At 41.8% G+C, this 19,779-nt stretch overlaps 1 protein-coding gene across 2 annotated transcripts; it reads left to right on the forward strand.

Moving 5' to 3' along the window:
• Positions 1-3,961: 3,961 nt before the first annotated feature.
• LOC110536296 (COBW domain containing) lies at positions 3,962-19,086 on the forward strand. Of its 2 annotated transcripts, none has more exons than XM_036936208.1 (16): positions 3,962-4,007; positions 4,587-4,728; positions 5,086-5,172; positions 7,116-7,212; positions 7,721-7,812; positions 9,588-9,647; positions 9,869-9,906; positions 11,185-11,231; positions 11,886-11,972; positions 12,148-12,192; positions 13,014-13,070; positions 15,679-15,730; positions 17,353-17,421; positions 17,656-17,721; positions 17,974-18,100; positions 18,194-19,086. In XM_036936208.1, exons 2-16 carry the CDS (start codon positions 4,614-4,616, stop codon positions 18,265-18,267), a joined length of 1,113 nt encoding a protein of 370 aa, XP_036792103.1. In that variant the 5' UTR covers positions 3,962-4,007; positions 4,587-4,613; the 3' UTR covers positions 18,268-19,086. The 2 variants fall into 2 exon arrangements, with proteins under 2 accessions (XP_036792103.1, XP_036792102.1); XM_036936207.1 differs by lacking the exon at positions 3,962-4,007 and adding an exon at positions 4,010-4,239.
• Positions 19,087-19,779: the final 693 nt, after the last annotated feature.

Below are 19,779 nucleotides of genomic sequence, written 5' to 3' on the forward strand. Positions count from 1 at the left end.
CCAGCCAGACACCGGCTGCGGAGTGGGAGGAGATCACTCACTCACACACACACACACACATATACACACACACTCTCTCTCTCTCTCTCTCTCTCTCTCTATATATATATATATCTATATCTCTCTCTCTCTCTCTCTCTTTCTCTGCTAGACACGCCCTTGGGATTGCTTAATAAGCAGTCTGACGTGTGTGTGTAAGAGAGATAGGGTTGAGATCGGGAGGGAGATATTGACGTTTTGGAATGCCCAAATTGACTAAACTAAACTCCTCGACTGAGTTGTTCTGAGACTAGCGGGCTGGAGCTTCCGACGTCACATAAAATGACGTTTTTTTACTGATTTTAACACCCTAAGAATAGCCCGCAATTAGGTTGGTTGGGATGGGGAAGGTTTCAAAGAGGGCTATTCTTTGGGTGCTGAAATGTAGTCGTTTATTAAAATAAAAACATACTTTTATGTTATGTTGTAAATTGTGGAGTTGATTTTAATCGGCTAACATTGACATAAACCCATGTGTTTCTGATCTATTCTGATCCTAACAGCTTTTGAAATGTAATTTGTAGAAACATGCGCTCTACGCCATCAAGGGTTTAGATCAGTGGAGGCTGCTGAGATGAGGACGGCTCATAATAATGGCTGGAATGGAGCAAATGGTGACCATGTGTTTGATGTACTTGATACCATTGCATTGATTCTGCTCCAACCATTGCCACAAGCCCATCCTCCCCAATTAAGGTGCCACCAACCTCCTGTAGTTTAGATCTGACGGGAGTATGATCTTCACTTGATGGGGTCATATATAAGTAGCCTATCAAGGATGAAGTACATCAGAGAGGATATGTGAACAACAACAAAAAACGAATGTAGCTTGATTCAAAACAGAATGTGCTGCACTGCAAAACAAAATATATGGGTATTTATTAGAAAGGATACAGCTTTTGTCATATTTGACTTTTTGTAACAGGTTATCAATTCACAGTTGATTTGATGCATACACAGATTAGCAAATGTTAAAGCAAGTGCAGTGAAATGATTGTGTTTCTAGCTCCAGCAGTACCGTAAATATCTAACCGTACAATTAATAACACACAAATAATAAAAGAAAAGAAAGAAGAAATTAAGAAATATCTGAACGAGCAATGTCAGAGTCTGGAATATAAATATGTGATGTGTATAGACAGTATTGACAATATACAGTATAAGCAGGAAAAAGGTACAGCAGTAGATATATGGATGAGATTTGTCAATAATACAGTATTTACACATAAAGCAAATAACCAATTAGTTTTATTAGGTTAGGAGAACTTAAGCAGCAGGTTAGGAGAAATAACGTAACAGCATATCAAATAAAATAACATTTTATTGGTCACATGTTTAGCAGATGGTATTGATAGTGTAGTGAAATGCTTGTGCTTCTATTTCTGACAGTGAAGCAATATCTAACAAGTAATCAAACAATACCACAACAACTACCTAGTACACACACATCTAAGTAAAGGAATGGAATAAGAATATATACATATAAATACAGTTGAAGTCAGAAGTTTACATACACTTAGGTTGGAGTCATTAAAACTTGTTTTTCAACCACTCCACAATTTTCTTGTTTACAAACTATAGTTTTGGCAAGTCAGTTAGGACATCTACTTTGTGCATGACACAAGTCATTTTTTCCAGACAGATTATTTCATTTATAATTAACTGCATCACAATTCCAGTGGATCAGAAGTTTACATTCACTAAATTGACTGTGCCTTTAACCAGCTTGGAAAATTCCAGAAAATGATGTGATGGCTTTAGAAGCTTCTGATTGGCTAATTGACATAATTTGAGTCAATTGGAGGTGTACCTGTGGATATATTGCAAGGCCTACCTTCAAACTCAGTGCCTCGTTGCTTGACATCATGGGAAAATCAAAAGAAATCAACCAAAAACAATTGTAGACCTCAACAAGTCTGGTTCATCCTTGGGAGCAATTTCCAAATGCCTGAAGGTACCACGTTCATCTGTACAAACAATAGTATGCAAGTATAAACACCATGGGACCACACAGCCGTCATACCGCTCAGGAAGGAGATGCGTTCTGTCTCCTAGAGATGAACGTACTTTGGTGCAAAAAGTGCAAATCAATCCCAGAACAACATCAAAGGACCTTGTGAAGATGCTGGAGGAAACGGGTACAAAAGTATCTATATCCACAGTGAAACGAGTCCTATATCGACATAACCTGAAAGGCCGCTCAGCAAGGAAGAAGCCACTGCTCCACAACTGCCATAAAAATCCAGACTAAGGTTTGCAACTGTGCATGGGGACAAATATCATACTTTTTGGAGAAATGTCCTCTGGTCAGATGAAACAAAAATAGAACTGTTTGGCCATAATGACCATCGTTATGTTTGGAGGAAAACGGGGGAGGCTTGCAAGCCGAAGAACACCATCCCAACTGTGAAGCACGGGGGTGGCAGCATCATGTTGTGGGGGTGCTTTGCTGCAAGAGGGACTGGTGAACTTCACAAAATAGATGGCATCATGAGTGAGGAAAATTATGTAGATATATTGAAGCAACATGTCAAAACACCAGTCAGGAAGTTAAAGCTTGGTTGCAAATGGGTCTTCCAAATGGACAATGGCCCCAAGCATACTTCCAAAGTTGTGGCAAAATGGCTTAAGGACAACAAAGTCAAGGTATTGGAGTGGCCATCACAAAGCCCTGACCTCAATCCTATAGAAAATGTGTGGGCAGAACTGAAAAAGCGTGTGCGAGCAAGGAGGCCTACAAACCTGACTCAGTTACACCAGCTCTGTCAGGAGGAATGGGCCAAAATTCACCCAACTTATTGTGGGAAGCTTGTGGAAGGCTACCTGAAACATTTGACCCAAGTTAAACAATTTAAAGGCAATGCTACCAAATACTAATTGAGTGTATGTAAACTTCAGACCCACTGGGAATGTGATGGAAAAAAATAAAAGCTGAAATAAATAATTCTCTCTACTATTATTCTGACATTTCACATGTTTCAAGTAAAGTGGTGATCCTAACTGACCTAAGACTGGGATCTTTTACTAGGATTAAATATCAGCAATTGTGAAAAACTGAGTCTAAATGTATTTGGCTAAGGTGTATGTAAACTTCCGACTTGAACTGTATATGGATGAGCAATGACTGAGCGGTATAGGCAAGATGCAATAGATGGTACAAAATACAGTATATACATATGCGATGAGTAATGCAAGATATGTAAACATTATTAAAGTGACTAGTGATCAATTTATTAAAGTGGCCAATGATTTCAATTCTGTATGAAGGCATCAGCCTCACTGTGTTAGTGATGGCTGTTTAACAGTCTGATGGCCTTGAGAGAGAATATATTTTTCAGTCTCTCGGTCCCAGTTTTGATGCACCTGTCTCGCCTTCTGGATGGTAGCGGGGTGAAAAGGTAGTGGCTCGGGTGGTTGTTGTCCTTGATTATCCTTTTTGGCATTCTGTGACATCGGGTGCTGTAGATGTCCTGGAGGGCAGCCCTGCAGTTTTGGGCGGTGCAGTTGCCGTACCAGGCAGTGCTGCAACCCGACAGGATGCTCTCAATTGTGCATCTGTAAAAGTTTGTGAGGGTTTTAGGTGACAAGAAAAAAAAATCAGCCTCGAGGTTGAAGAGGCGCTGTTGCACCTTCTTCACCACACTGTCTGTGTGTGATAATTAAGTTAAGGTTAGGGTTAGCTAAAATGCACAAAAAAAAATACTTTTTACATCAATTTGATAAAACCTCTAGCCTTTCTATCATGACAAAAAATATGCAATAAGGTCAATGGGCAGGAGCACATTGAGATGATTACCCAACGTTCCAGTGGCCTGGGGGCCCAGCGAGTGAATGAACCCGCATCGAATAGCTAGGTGAGCGCGCCCTCTACCGTAAAACAATAACTATTTGTTGACGTGACAGCTCAACTGCACGTTGTTAGTTCATGGTGCAACAATCCTTAGTTAATACGTCGTAATGATTTCGAGGTGTGTAATCTCTTCAAATGACCATAGGCCTACTTATTTGTTCACCAATATTTATTTTACCTAAGTCTCGGAGATATCGGTCTGTCTTGCGGAAAACTTTAACTAGCAATCCCTTTTCTCAGACGGATTGTATATATCGTTGCACACAGCTACAACAAAATTTAAAGGAACACATTACGTAAACATCAGCATGAAAAGAGTTGTCTATCTATAAAATCAGAGATAAAACCAGGTAAACGTAATTCATCGCCTTGATTTGCTTCACACGGACACTTGTCATATTGATGGGACAGTTTTAAACTCAACAGTGTTCTAGCGTTTCCCTATGCACGAATGGACAGCAGCAGAGTTAGCTAGCTAGCCTAGCACTAGAAATAGCTAGCTGACTTCACAACACTGTTGGATGCGTTTGAAACGGTCCCACATAACATCTGTCAATCTTACCAATATATGTTAGATTCAACCTAAGGTTGTTAGAGCTAACTTAGATCTGCACACGTGATTGAAATTGAATGTTAACGTTTATATTAACTATATGCTTAGGTAAGCTAACGTTATAACGCTATCAATACAATACAGATTGTACTGTTCGAACACATAACAGCCATGGATGAGGTTTTAATGGACGAGGATGATGACTGCCCAGAGTTGGTCCCCATCGCAGGAAATCCTCTCTCACCTGGCGAGCAGATACCTGTGACCATCATCACAGGCTACCTCGGTATGACTGACGGTTAAGTCTAGTTCCCTCCCCCATGCATACTGCTGTGTTGCCAGAAAATGCGTGAAGGTAGTGCTCATCAATCTTGGTCATCGAGAGATCCGTAATGTGCATGGTTTTGTTCAAGCCTAGCACTTAAACACCTGGTTCAGCTAGCTCACAAATACTTTGATTAGGCCCTAGTTGAATCAGAAGTGTTATTGTTGGGCTGGAACAAAAGCCTGACCACCCAGTAGCTCCCCCATGGTCAGGGTTAGTGACTGACCACTGGGATAGAAATCTATAGTAATTACAGTGTGCTATTAATAGAAATCATTCCTCTTCTGCAGACTAACAGTTCATTTATAACCCATATAGGTGCTGGGAAGACGACACTGTTGAACTACATTTTAACTGAGCAACACAATAAGAGAATTGCTGTCATACTCAATGAATTTGGAGAAGGTATGTTCATTTTTGTGGTCTATATAGGTTGCACTATCTCTATTTTTTCATAAAGGTACAAAATGATTTGTTGCTTCATTACAGCTGTCTTGTAAGACATTGTATTCGATGGTGTGAATGTTTTCTTGTTGGTTGTACCACAGGGTTAAAGGAAAAATGCACCCAAAACCACTCATTGCCATAATTTACAGTGTTACACTAATATGTGAGAACAATATTTTTTGGGAACAAATGTTTAATTTTGTTGTTATAATATGGTTGGTAGCAACATGTTAAAATCGCTGTGGATTTCTCTCGAGCTCAAGTCAACTACAAAACCCACATTGCAATGCTCTCTATGGGCTGGCTAGCTAGTTAGTTTGTTAGGTTGCTAGCTAGCAAACGTAGTTTCACACAATGATACCAAAGTCAATATCGGCATGTGAAATAGCTAGTTAGCTGTAAAATCGCCTAAACAAACTGCACTGTCAATATAGGAGTCAACAATCTCACCATGTTCAACCTGCAGATCAATGTGCCTCAGAGTGGAGTCTGACATTCGCAACAGCACCAAGCAATGCACCTTTGAATGAAGAGTCAGACAAATAGGAGAAATGTGTTAGACCCTCTGTTAAATAAAAAAAGATGGCTCATTCGAGAGAAGACAGCCTCCCACGTTATGACCTCGGCCAGTATTGAAATCTGACATGTATGATAGACGTTTTCACAATCTTAAAGTCATATTCCAATTAACTTCTAGTGTAGTGAGAGCGGGTTTATTGCAATGCTACGTCATTCGGGCCAAATCTTTGCCTGCTTGATCTGCAGTAGCTCAGATAAACATGAAATGACCCAGGGAATTGATAGAACATCACTCAGAGATGCACAAAAACAATATAACATTCAAAATTGTTGAATCTTTACTTTAAGTGCACTAGGGATCAGCAAAGAGCTCTGTTCAAACCTAGATGAATCCCTTGAGATGCTGCAAGATCCTTTACAGCGCCTAGAATATATCTGTGTTATGAATGCAAAACTGAACAAAAATATCAACACAACATGCAACAATTTTAAAGATTTTACTGAGTTACAATTCATTAGGCCTAATCTATGGATTTCACATGATTGGGAATACAGATATGCATCTGTTGGTCGCAGATACCTTTTTTTTAAAGTAGGGGCGAGGATCAGAAAACCAGTCAGTATCTGGTGTGACCACCATTTGCCTCACAGCGCGACACATCTCCTTCATATAGAGTTGATCAGGCTGTTGATTGTGGTCTGTGGAATGTTTTCCCACTCCTCTTCAATGGCTGTGTGAAGTTGCTGGATATTGATGGGAACTGGAACACGCTGTCATACACGTCGATCCAGAGCATCCCAAACATGCTCAATGGGTAACATGTGTGGTGAGTATGCAGGCCAGGGAAGAACTGTGACATTTTTCAGCTTCAAGGAATTGTGTACAGATCTTTGCGACATGGGACCGTGCATTTTCATGCTGAAACATGAGGTGATAACGGCGGATGAATAGCATGACAATGGGCCTCAAGATCTCCTCATTGTATCTCTGTGCATTCATATTGCCATCGATAAAATGCAATTGTGTTTGTTTTCGGTAGCTCATTCCTGCCCATACCATAACCCCACCGCCACCATGGGGCACTCTGTTCACAAAGTTGACATCAACAAACCGCTCGCCCACACGACGCCATCTGCCCGGTACAGTTGAACCCGGAATTGTATTGTCCCCAGCACAAGGTGCACCTGTGTAATGACCATGCTGTTTAATCAGCTTATTGATATGCCACACCTGTCAAGTGGATGGAAGATCTTGGCAAAGGAGAAATGCTCACTAAAAGGGATATAACACATTTTTTGCATAAAATTTGAGAGTCCAGTCAGCAGAACACCCAGATGTTTACTGCTCTGATAATGATTGTTGTCCCTCATCTGTCCTGTAGGTAGTGCTCTGGAGAAGTCTCTAGCTGTGAGCCAGGCAGGAGAGCTGTATGAGGAATGGCTGGAGCTTAGGAATGGCTGCCTCTGCTGCTCTGTCAAGTATGTATGTTTAACTTCGATGTTAAGTCCCCCATATGGCCTCTCCAGGAAATGTTTTACGGATATTTTACTGTCACTAAGTATGAACACATTTATTTTATAGTTAAGAAATGTGAATTCTCATAGTAAGTAGTTAAAGTCATTTCACACCTGTGGTTATAGTCATTTCACATCCTATTGCCCCACTTTTATTGAATAGGAAATAAATAATATGATTTTTCAAACATGCATTTTCATCATGTGTACTATATACTTCAGTTTGTGTCCTTAAAAGTGAGTACACCTCAGCAATTTATCAGTCTTTTTTTTACCAAAAAGGTGAGTTCCAAACATTTCTTAAACTATGCAACATTACCAGTTATTGTTTATTTCCAACTCATGAAAAATAACTATGTTTGGGTATATCTATTTAGGTTTATGCCAATTCATTCAACTGGTTGGATGGACATCATTCCCTGATGTGAATTGACGATACCTACCATTCCTAATCAATAATTCCCTCCTCTAGAGACAATGGTCTGAAAGCCATAGAAAATCTCATGCAGAAGAAAGGAAAGTTTGACTATATTCTTCTAGAAACGACAGGACTGGCAGATCCAGGTAAGTTACGCACGTCGTGCAAAGCCAAATAAAATCAGTTGAATTAAAGTAAACTGTGAATAACTACCCAATATTTGCATTGTGAAAAAAAATGCCACCTGCCACTCTTTATAGTAAATGTAGCAATTTATATGACAAGAGAACAACATACCCACCTTTTCAATTGTCAATAATCCATTTAGCCAATATTCTTTTTATTTTATTTTATTTCACCTTTATTTAACCAGGTAGGGTAGTTGAGAACAAGTTCTCATTTACAACTGCGACCTGGCCATTGATGAGGAATGTTAAGCTCACTGGTGTGAGACCACAAAATCAACCAATTCCTCTAAATAGCTCTGCTAATAGCTCTATTAATTCTATGTATTTTTATTTAACCTTTATTTAACCAGGTAAGCTAGTTGAGAACAAGTTCTCATTTACAACTGCGACCTGGAAGTTATTGAAGATACTGTGATTAAAGAAAAAGGTTAAATTATTTAAAAAATATATATAGGTTCATCATCATTTCTAAACACTTTCTACCTGGTTTTAGAAGTTTAGGTTCAGACTGGAGTATTTTTAATCCCATAAAAAACCTCCTGCGACTTGCAAACCCCAGTTTTACAATCGCTGTTCTAAAAGAACGCTTCACTCTCTGTCAACTCAAACCTGTTTACTCTCTTATTTGGTTAGAATACAGCTGTACGTTATAGCAACAACAGGTTCACAAGTATACACAGGCAAGTTTCGACAGCAAGTGTAATGTATTTAAATGGCATTTCACTTCATCGGGATGATTCTTGAAGCCTGAGTGCTATTCTGTCTGCTATGCAAATAGATGCCCTCGTATTTTGTGTTGACAGTCAATACTATTCTTGATCTCACAGTTCCAGCATGCTCAACCAAAGCTTTGTGTTGTTGGCCTTACTTTGACTCCAGACGTCCACTTCTAGAACAGTCCAGCTAGTTGAGCTTCTTCTTAAGACCAATAAGACTATTGGGATTATTGGGGTGTGGCAGGGGGGTGATATCTGAACAGCCTATTCCCATCAGGACAGGGAAGCCATCAGGCCGCAAACGTTTAGCCAGGGGGGGAAAGGAAATCAATAGGAGGCCATTACGGGGCGAGCCCTGTGACCACTGGAGTGTGTCAATAAGTGACAGGTGTCAGTGGTCCAGAGACACAGCCAGCTACATACCACTGATCCACACATGGGACTGACAGAGCACGCTCCGACCGGGACTCTCCTCACCCCTCCACTCTGTCATTGGCTGAGACAGGCTGGTTATTGATTGAGACAGGGCTGTCATTGGCCCAGACAGGCCTGTCAATCAGAGAGGTCCCAGGGGGCTGGCACCTCCTATTGAGGAAGAGGCTGGACGGGTGGTGCGTGGGATGCCACTCACAAACAGTGTTTTCATTACTCTCCTATCAAATATTTACCATGCTTTCTTATTCCCGCCTGACGGTTTGACAAAAGTGCATTATGTGAACAAGGTAGGCCTGCTACGGTGACATGGCACTGGAATAACTTCCCCCGTGGAGAAATGGAAATGCCTGGAAGCAATCTAAATGTACCTATGGGGAGAAAAAACAATTGAAAGCTGCTCAAATTAGTTTTATCTGGTCCACTGAGTTCTAGCAGGATGAATGTGGCTGTGCTTGGGGTAGAGGCAAACTGTAATGGTTAGTAAATGTCTCCTGATACTGTTGTTTTACTTCGGTAATGTTCTTAATACTTCTTTAATGTTGCAGTATGCAATCTAAATATCTCTCTAATTCACCCTCTCAGGTGCTGTGGCCTCCATGTTCTGGGTTGACGCAGAACTAGGGAGTGACATCTATCTAGATGGTAAAACAATCTATTTTGTGCTAAATGTGTGTGTTCCAATTGGTGTGTTTAGGAGCTGTCGGTGTGTATTCCATGTGGTGTTCATTGAGGGGTGGGGACAAGTGGACATAGAAAGTGACTTGAACACACAAGCTAGACCAAACACCAAAAGGCTGCAGGGTCAGAGTTCATTGAGTAGTGTGTGCACGCCCTCTTATTGTCTTTTCTGATTTTGTTTACAGGTATTGTCACAGTCATTGATGCTAAATACGCAATGCAGGTAAAAGCTCATTCAGACATGGCTGAGGTCGGGTTAATTTGTCTAAATTTACTCTACATTCTCCTGAAAGAAATGGGGCTTTCAAGACAACTGGGAACTCTGAAAAAGATGAGGTTAAATCATGATGTCTGTGTTCTTCAGGTCGGAAAGTCAGAGCTTGAGTAAGATGCCAGAGTTTCTGACTTGGAATTCAAAGTTGGATGACTGTTTAAAACTGTTTCTCCCAGCCGGATTCAGAGATTCCCAGTTGTTTTGAATGAAAAAGCCACAGCTGAAGTAATTTCCAGTTTATTGTAAAATTGAAAAGTTGACATCACATAACAATCCTCAGAATCTGTCAAACAATCTTGTCTTGTCCGCAAGTTGTAGAGGCTATAGAAAGTTACATACCCTACACACACACACACACACACACACACACCACCCTCCCAAACTCAAAGCCTTTAAACACTTTGAAGAGGAGCAGGTCAAATGACACCTGGATAATAGGCTGTAATCTGAGGGTGTCGTGCTTGGCCAGTCAACACGTTCACGGCCTAGGTGCCACTTCGGCCCTCACAAAGAGGAAGAGGTGGAAGAGGAGCGAGAGAGAGGATGATTGAAACTGAAGGGGTAATTGATATCAGAGCAGATCACTCTAATGGGACTGTCACACCCCCTAACCCCCCTTTCTCCACTCCTCTGCTCCTGAAATACTCTTCTGACTGGGGACAGATGAGAACTCAAGTCCCAGGCCTCTCACTCACCATCAGGCCCCAGGCTCAGGGGTATGGTGATGGAGGAAGGTGATTTAATAGGGGTGGTCATTGTATTTAGTTTTTGATTTCCATCACTCGCTAGGCCAGAGCTGAGGGACATCCACTGACAGGTTGATGTTTAGGGGTCAGGAGAAGAGGTTACGATCCCTAGTCCCTATGTTATTACATATTTCACTCAGGAGATGAAACCAGCGTTGTCTCCATCCCCGTTGCAGGGGCAGGACACAAATAGAAAATGGGTCTGATTTATCTCCTGGTTTCAGCTGGTGATTTCTTGTATCACAGGTTGGATTGATGAGGGTCATTCATGTTCTTCTCTTCATTTTGGGGATGTCACTTTTTGTGTCAGTTTTGGTCCATTTATCTACTCTTCAATCCCAGGGCTGAATCAAGTTTGAAATACAGTTAAAGGTGAAAACTAGCTTAGACTTTCTTTTGCGTCAGTGGACTGGAGGATAGTGACTTGTCAGAACAGAAAATTGGTCTCACTAACTTTGGTTAATGAATTATCTTCCTGCAGCATCTGACAGAAGAGAAACCAGAGGGACTGGTCAATGAAGCAGCTAGGTATGCTATGTCTGTCTGTCTCAGTACAGGAAGGAAACATGTTTAATACACACAGCTAGGTATGCTATGTCTGTCTGTCTCAGTACAGGAAGGAAACATGTTTAATACACACAGCTAGGTATGCTATGTCTGTCTGTCTCAGTACAGGAAGGAAACATGTTTTATACTCACAGCTAGGTATGCTATGTCTGTCTGTCTCAGTACAGGAAGGAAACATGTTTTATACACACAGCTAGGTATGCTATGTCTGTCTGTCTCAGTACAGGAAGGAAACATGTTTTATACACACAGCTAGGTATGCTATGTCTGTCTGTCTCAGTACAGGAAGGAAACATGTTTTATACACACAGTTTTTTGACAGTTTAAATTCCATAAAGGTTTGGGTCTTTTTGATTTCTCACCCCTTTCCTGCTGTCCCATCAGTCCTCTGGTGGTGTTGGTGATCCTACAGAGAGGAATGTCTCTACACTGCTCTCTGTTTCTACTGCTGTTTTCCTCTCCAACATAATAGGGGTCCCATTTGAGTGTGGCACGTCCTTTACAATGCCACACACACACACACACACACACACCTCAGGAGGGCTTGGGAACACCAGTGGAACACCATACAGCTTTGTAAAGGTTACTATATTGGTTCTACTGTTGTATGTGCAGGCAGATCGCCCTGGCAGACCTTACCATCATCAATAAGACTGACCTGGTGAATGGAGAAGAGCTCAACCACCTCAGAGACACCGTCAGGTGACCACTAGTTTCTTTATACAGACCTTTTTACTAATACACTGTTCTGTTTGAAAGAATATTCAAGTGAGGATCTGTTTCCATTTGTAGTTGTGCTTTTTGATAGTTCAGATCAGATGTGTTATTCCCTTATGTAAATGTATGTAACATCATCATAAACATCTTCCCTCTAAAGGTCTATAAATGGTCTGGTCAAGATTCTGGAATGTCAGAAGTCAAGGTGGGTTGGTTCATTTGGCCTATATGAACGTTGGATGGTGATTGTCTACTGTAGCCCTACTCTGACCTGGAGCCATAACCCGACATGGAGACACAGCCCTGCTTCATGTTACAGGGGTTTTACTAGGACTATTTTTAAACACATAAAACTCTCTCACACACAAACGTATCCCTTTGCATGTTTTTCCAGCTTTGTTCTTGTAAAACAGATGAAACGTATCAGCCATGACTTGTATTTGAGCCCCCCCTACACAGACACAACCCCCAATCCTAGGGTTTCCCGTTACCCACAAACCCTTGCTCTCTGACCCCTCTGACGCCCAACCAGGCACCACCCATTCTGTGTCTGTGAGTTATAAGACACAAGTAGGTGCTGGCTGGGTAATGAAATCAGTGCTGCTCTGCATGTATCAAAGGCAGGATGTCTCTCTCTCAGATCCACTCTGCACCCCAGAGATACTACAGAGAACATGAAAGCCCAAAGCGGATAGGGGGCTAACCAGAACAACATTCCCACAACTCCTGTCCTCCATGTGTCAATGGTTCTCTGTGGACTGGATATTAAAGGGGCAATCTGCGGTTAAAACAATAACAAATTGAGGTATAAGTCGCAGATTGCCCCATTTTAAATGGTTAATAACAAAACAGATGAGTCCTATCCAGTCCAGTGGTATTGTGACATCAACATTGATGCTTTCATTACATATGCATGTTAAAATCAAAGCGTAGTGTGCACCTCTAAGTTGACCCACAGTGTTATAATGAAACCAGAAATTAGCCATGTTTTACGTGTTGACCTGTTTATCTTACTTGTTTCTCTAGGGTGGACTTATCTCAAGTTCTGGATCTGCATTCCTTTGACAACAAGGATGGAGTTAAGTAAGTGTCTTTAGTACAGTGTGGCTTTGAATCAATACCACTCTCAACCCCATTCTAAAGCACTCTCAACCCCATTCTAAAGCACTCTCAACCCCATTCTAAAGCACTCTCAACCCCATTCTAAACCACTCTCAACCACATTCTAAACCACTCTCAACCCCATTATTAACCACTCTCAACCCCATTATTAACCACTCTCAACCCCATTCTAAACCACTCTCAACCCCATTATTAACCACTCTCAACCCCATTATTAACCACTCTCAACCCCATTATTAACCACTCTCAACCCCGTTATTAACCACTCTCAACCCTGTTCTAAACCACTCTCAACCCCATTATTAACCACTCTCAACCCCGTTCTAAACCACTCTCAACCCCATTCTAAACCACTCTCAACCCCATTCTAAACCACTCTCAACCCCATTCTAAACCACTCTCAAACCCATTCTAAACCACTCTCAACCACATTATTAACCACTCTCAACCCCATTATTAACCACTCTCAACCCCATTCTAAACCACTCTCAACCCCATTCTAAACCACTCTCAACCCCATTCTAAACCACTCTCAACCCCATTCTAAACCACTCTCAACCCCATTCTAAACCACTCTCAACCCCATTATTAACCACTCTCAACCCCATTATTAACCACTCTCAACCCCATTATTAACCACTCTCAACCCCATTATTAACCACTCTCAACCCCATTCTAAACCACTCTCAACCCCATTCTAAACCACTCTCAACCCCATTCTAAAACCACTCTCAACCCCATTCTAAAACCACTCTCAACCCCATTATTAACCACTCTCAACCCCATTATTAACCACTCTCAACCCCATTATTAACCACTCTCAACCCCATTATTAACCACTCTCAACCCCATTATTAACCACTCTCAACCCCATTCTAAACCACTCTCAACCCCATTCTAAACCACTCTCAACCCCATTCTAAACCACTCTCAACCCCGTTCTACGTTCTCAACCCCGTTATTAACCACTCTCAACCCCGTTCTACATTCTCAACCCCATTATTAACCACTCTCAACCCCATTCTAAAACCACTCTCAACCCCATTCTAAAACCACTCTCAACCCCATTATTAACCACTCTCAACCCCATTATTAACCACTCTCAACCCCATTATTAACCACTCTCAACCCCATTATTAACCACTCTCAACCCCATTCTAAACCACTCTCAACCCCATTCTAAACCACTCTCAACCCCATTCTAAACCACTCTCAACCCCGTTCTACGTTCTCAACCCCGTTATTAACCACTCTCAACCCCGTTCTACATTCTCAACCCCGTTATTAACCACTCTCAACCCCGTTCTACGTTCTCAACCCCGTTATTAACCACTCTCAACCCCGTTCTACGTTCTCAACCCCGTTATTAACCACTCTCAACCCCGTTCTACGTTCTCAACCCCGTTATTAACCACTCTCAACCCCGTTCTACGTTCTCAACCCCGTTATTAACCACTCTCAACCCCGTTCTACGTTCTCAACCCCATTATTAACCACTCTCAACCCCGTTATTAACCACTCTCAACCCCGTTCTACGTTCTCAACCCCATTATTAACCACTCTCAACCTCGTTCTACGTTCTCAACCACTCTCAACCCCGTTCTACGTTCTCAACCACTCTCTACTCCGAAAAGGTTTCTTAGGGGACAGTAGTTATGAGCAGTGAATATTTATAGTTGTTACCCTTCTAAACATGGCAGTGCAGCAGCCTGTACAGAGGTGCTGTTGTTGACCATGTTTCCCTTTAATGAAGGGCCCAGGCTATAGAGGGGTTGGTGAATTGTAGGACCATGGGGGGTTCCTCATTGTTACCACAGTAAAACAGCAGTAAAAGCTCCAACACATGAATGGAGTCACTGGTGGTAAACCTCTCTTCACATGAATGGAGTCATTGGTGGTAAACCTCTCTTCACATGAATGGAGTCATTGGTGGTAAACCTCTCTTCACATGAATGGAGTCACTGGCGTTTTCTCTTCTCCCATCCAGCTGCAGAGGTTTAGAGGTGTGTGTGTGTGTGTGTGTGTGTCTGTAATGATCCCTGAGGAGAGTCATCTAAGTACACAGATAGCCCCTTTCCTCTGCCTTCCTCCCCTCCCTGACCCCCCCAGAGCATACGCTGGCTGTTTGAAGTGACCCCCCACCGGTCCACGTGTGGCACTAGCAGCAGAGAGGGCTAGAGCTGCTCAACATTGTTTGTCCTCCTTGAGGGGTCAAGGGGGCTAGGTGGAGGAACAACAGGATGGCATCTGGGGGCGTGGGTTTTCAGGGTTTACAGCCGATCTCCTCTCTCTTCAAATGCCACAACACACATACACACAAACCAATAATGTATACAACCTATTTTGTAAGTGTGGACACTACAACTTTTCATTGCATTGACATCGGAAAATACCTTTCTTCACGTAGACATATAAAACCACAGAATGGTTGACAAACTCTAGGAATACCAGATTAATTTCACAGGTAGATGCTTCCAGATTGTAGAATAAGCCATGTGTCTGCATGGTTAGTTGTCATGTAATCAAAGATACTGCAGAAACACTTAACCTGTTGTCCTTTATCTCACAGCTTGGTAGAAAAGCTACAGCTTGTGAAAACAACAAGACCACATCTGGATAAGGTAAGGGGCAGCAGGATAGCCTAGTAGTTGGAGTGTTGGTCTAGTAACCGGAAGATTGCAAGTTCAAACCCCCGTGCTGACAAGGTACAAATCTGTCGTTCTGCCCCTGAATAGGCAGTTAACCCACTGTTCCTAGGCCGTCATTGTAAAGAAGAATTTGTTCTTAACTGACTTGCCTAGTTAAATAAAGGACAAATAAAAAAGGATGTAATGAGTGTCATCGCTGATTCCTGAAAGTAATATTGAGCTTTGATTATGTCTGCTCTATTCGTATCTTGAACAATATGTTTTTGGTCTCGTTTTTTTCATCGACTGCCCACAATCAGGCGTTTTATAGAAAAGGAATGAGCAATCGTTGTGTAATCAACAACCACAGGGTTGGGGTCAATTATATTTCAATTCAGGAGGTGAAAAGTAGAAAATAATGGGTGATTTTTCTATTTATTTCTGTTCACTCCCTATATTATAATGGAATCGACTTGCTGTGTATGTAGTGAGCTAGGGAGACAGTCCTGGGGCAGAGTGTGGTCCCTAATGCCTTCAGGGGATGACACACTAGTGAAAAGTCCCTACCCTACTGTTTTTGTGCTGAGGCCCATTTAAATCTTTTGAAGTTGACTTTTTTATTTAACCTTTATTTAACTAGGAAAGTCAGTTAAGAACAAATTCTTATTTACAATGACCGCCTACCCCGGCCAAACCCGGACGATGCTGGGCCAATTGTGCGCCGCCCTATGGAACTCCCAATCACGGCCGGATGTGATACAGCCTTGATTCGAACCAGGGACTGTAGTGGTGCCTCTTGCACTGAGATGCAGTGCCTCAGACAACTGCGCCACTCGTGAGCCCATTGGTAAACCAGGATACATTTTTAGTCTGTGACCCAAAAGGGGATCACTAGGGGAAACACTGGGGTTGGCTGCTCATGGGTAGAATGAGACTGGCTTGGTTTGGCATTGGTCTTCACTTTCCAGTCATGTTTGCACCTCACGGGGGGTTAATGGCTGCATTGTAATCTGTTTTTGCCAGGTCTCCTTTCCCGCATGAAGCTGAACCGCCCTTGTTATCCCCCTTCTTCCCCTGTAGGTCCACCCCCCCCCCACCCCCCCTCCAAGTTGCCCTTTTCATGCTAATAAGAGCGCTGTTTTTCTGTTGTTATACCAAATAAAAAAGGAAGTGTGTAACCTTACCACTTCCACACAATGCCCTAAATGTCTGCAAAGTGCCCTTGTTATGCTGTAAGGAAGTAAACAGCGGAGTGAGGGAGGGTGGGTAAAGAAGGGTGTCAGCTGGTTTACGGTGTTCGATAGAGTTGAGCTTTTTGACGCGTTCATTGACAGTCATCGGTAGCACTTAAAATGTGGTGTGACAATGGCATTGGGTTGAATGGTTAACAATATGCTGATTCCTTTCCTTAAGCAGTTTATATTGATATTAATCATTTTATTTAGCAATATGCATGCAAAGATTTTTGTTTTTCAAATAAGTTTGATTTCAATCATAAAATAGTCTGTTTCAGAGCAATCATTTCAAGCACAATAGCTAGTTTACATTTAGTTGCTTTTACGCTTCAGAAAATGCAACAATATTAACCCTGTGCTGTACGGGTTTTTCCTCTCCAGAGTATTCTGACAGTGACATTTGAAGTATCTGGGAGTCTCTCAGAGGATGTTTTGAATGTCTTCATCCAGGTTAGCATACACATTAACACTGTTATTCAGCATGTTCATTACAATGGACATTTATTTTCTGCCAACATGAGTTTGACGTGCCACCTAAAATCCCTGCTTCATCAGAAGATCGAGACACATCTCTATCATTGTTTTTAAATGGGTTATTCTCATGAAGACTATAAGGTCCATAAAAGAAACCTCGTCTTTTCACATCAGAAACATTCCGTTTTACAAAAGATTGCTTCTTTCCAGGATCTTCTGTGGGAGAAAGCATTCAAGAACCAAGCTGGACTTCCCATGATTGTCATTCGCTTGAAGGTGAAACGCATAGTTTATCCTCTGTCAGTGGTTTTCAATAGGCATCCCTGTGGTAATGCAGTGCGTACATTTATTTGCAGTACGCCCTCCATGCATTCATTGATGTAAATGGGAGATGTTATTGGACAAAAATGTCATATGACAGCAGATTTCAAGTTAGGATTCAGTCCTTTGTGTGTATTGATTTCTGGACACTTTAGGTATGACTCAGTCTGAATGATAGTGTGCTCGTGTGTGTGTTGGCTATCCTAGGGGATCGTGTCCATCGCAGGTAAAGCCAAACAGGTGATGTTGCAGGGGGTCCATGAACTCTACGAGCTGGATGAGACCCCACAGGTGTGGGGGGAGGAGCCTAGGGTCAACCGCCTCGTCTTCATAGGTCAGCTGTGTTTGTGTGTGTGTTAATGCATTCAATGCTTTACTCAATAAAGCCTGACCAAGTCATCCTTTGTATCCCCCCTCACCTCTACAGGGAGAAACCTGGACAGAGAGATCCTACAGGAACAGTTCATCTTAACAGTACTGAAAGTGGGGGACAGGAACTAAACAAGAACCCCACCCCTCTCTCCTCACAGTGAACTATTACTGTTTTTTTCTGATACACTCCACACAATGAAACACCTACTGTACCTGCAGTAATCCTCATCACTGTGGAGTGTTCCAGTTCAGTCCAGGAGTACCTCAAAACGTTATGGTATTTACTATTAACAATGATTACAGGCCAAACCTCCACAGTGCAAGCATCTAATTGACAACAGTACAGTCAGGCTATACACAGTGTGTAGTCTCTTAACTCTTGGGTGTAATTGGGTCACTTGCTGATGAGGCAAATGCTACGAGGAAACATTAGATTAGTGTGTGAGTGGACTCAATCCATCATCAACACCATTACCCAGTTACTCTCCACTCAATCAAGATAAAAAAGACAATTGGAAAATAGAGAAGTAAATAGTGCCCTTACTATCATTTTCTTTGTAAATTATGTTTAACTTTGGAAACTCCAAACACCCATAACCTGTTCATTGAAAGCATGAGTGTATTCATCAATAGTTTGGCTGTGTTTAAAATATGTAAGTTGTTGGTGAAGTTCAGGTTTTGGACAGGCTAAGGCTTTTATCACATCTTATCTCAACTGGTGCACCACAACATGAGGCTGTCTGTAAATGTCAACATGCTCGACTACTTGCAGGGGTGTTTCTATTATTGAAATAAAGAAAAATGATTCATCTGATTTAATGTTTTGAGTTTACAATATGTTATGTTTATATTTCGCAATTATTACAAAAAAGTATTGCCTGGCATTTTCTTGTAATTCGCTTGTTCAATAATTGTGAACTATGAATTGATATAAACTTTGAAACTCGAGTGGTCTTGTCTGGAGGTGTTTGATGAAGGTGCGTAAATCCGGTGCAATATTCCACAACGTGCTTAAAATGTTTCAAGCATATTAACTAACGCCTTGGTTTTATTGTTTTGAAGTGACAGAGTTGCATGAGGTCCCCGTTCATTTTCTGAATCGCCAAGAAGTATGCAGACAAGTCTTGGTCAAGGAATTTGCAATAGTAGTGAAAAACTATGGAAACTAAAACAAATGAAAACGATTTTAAACGGATATTGGCCCTATCAAATCGGATGCTTTTGTCTTAAGTCAAATATACATTTTGGCTGATAGTGTACATTTTATTGTCTGGTATACATCTACATGTGCGTCTAATTTGTTGTTGGATGGTTTGAGTTGGTTGTGTTTATTTTAGGCTTGATTACCGATATTAGCGCGTTTACTGGTAGTTTGTAGGCTGTGCATCCTTCGATTTCCTCACGTCCTGTGGACCCGCACACACACAGGTGAAGAAATAGGTGGGGTATTCCCAACTTTGCATTTTCAATTGAGATGGGTTTCCGAAGACTGTTTTAACACATATTCTCGCACAGGCCCGGGGTTTGCTTTGAGGATGGCTGTGGCCATTCACTCCGACCATAAACCCCAGCCATGTCCCGTAGGCCACAGCTGCGCTGTGTTCTACCCGATTCTAATGCTGATTTGCTCGTTAATAAGAT

The sequence above is a fragment of the Oncorhynchus mykiss genome, chromosome 11 (genome assembly GCF_013265735.2).
Source record: "Oncorhynchus mykiss isolate Arlee chromosome 11, USDA_OmykA_1.1, whole genome shotgun sequence".
Classification (NCBI taxonomy): Eukaryota; Metazoa; Chordata; class Actinopteri; order Salmoniformes; family Salmonidae; genus Oncorhynchus; species Oncorhynchus mykiss.

What these genes read in the sequence shown, in the direction of transcription:
- LOC110536296 (XM_036936208.1), top strand. Translation starts at nt 4,614, where the DNA reads ATGGATGAGGTTTTAATGGACGAGGATGATGACTGCCCAGAGTTGGTC. An exon ending in CTGGAATGTCAGAAGTCAAG is followed by an intron (nt 12,193 to 13,013) that starts GTGGGTTGGTTC and finishes TTGTTTCTCTAG; the next exon opens with GGTGGACTTATCTCAAGTTC. An exon ending in GACAACAAGGATGGAGTTAA is followed by an intron (nt 13,071 to 15,678) that starts GTAAGTGTCTTT and finishes TTTATCTCACAG; the next exon opens with CTTGGTAGAAAAGCTACAGC.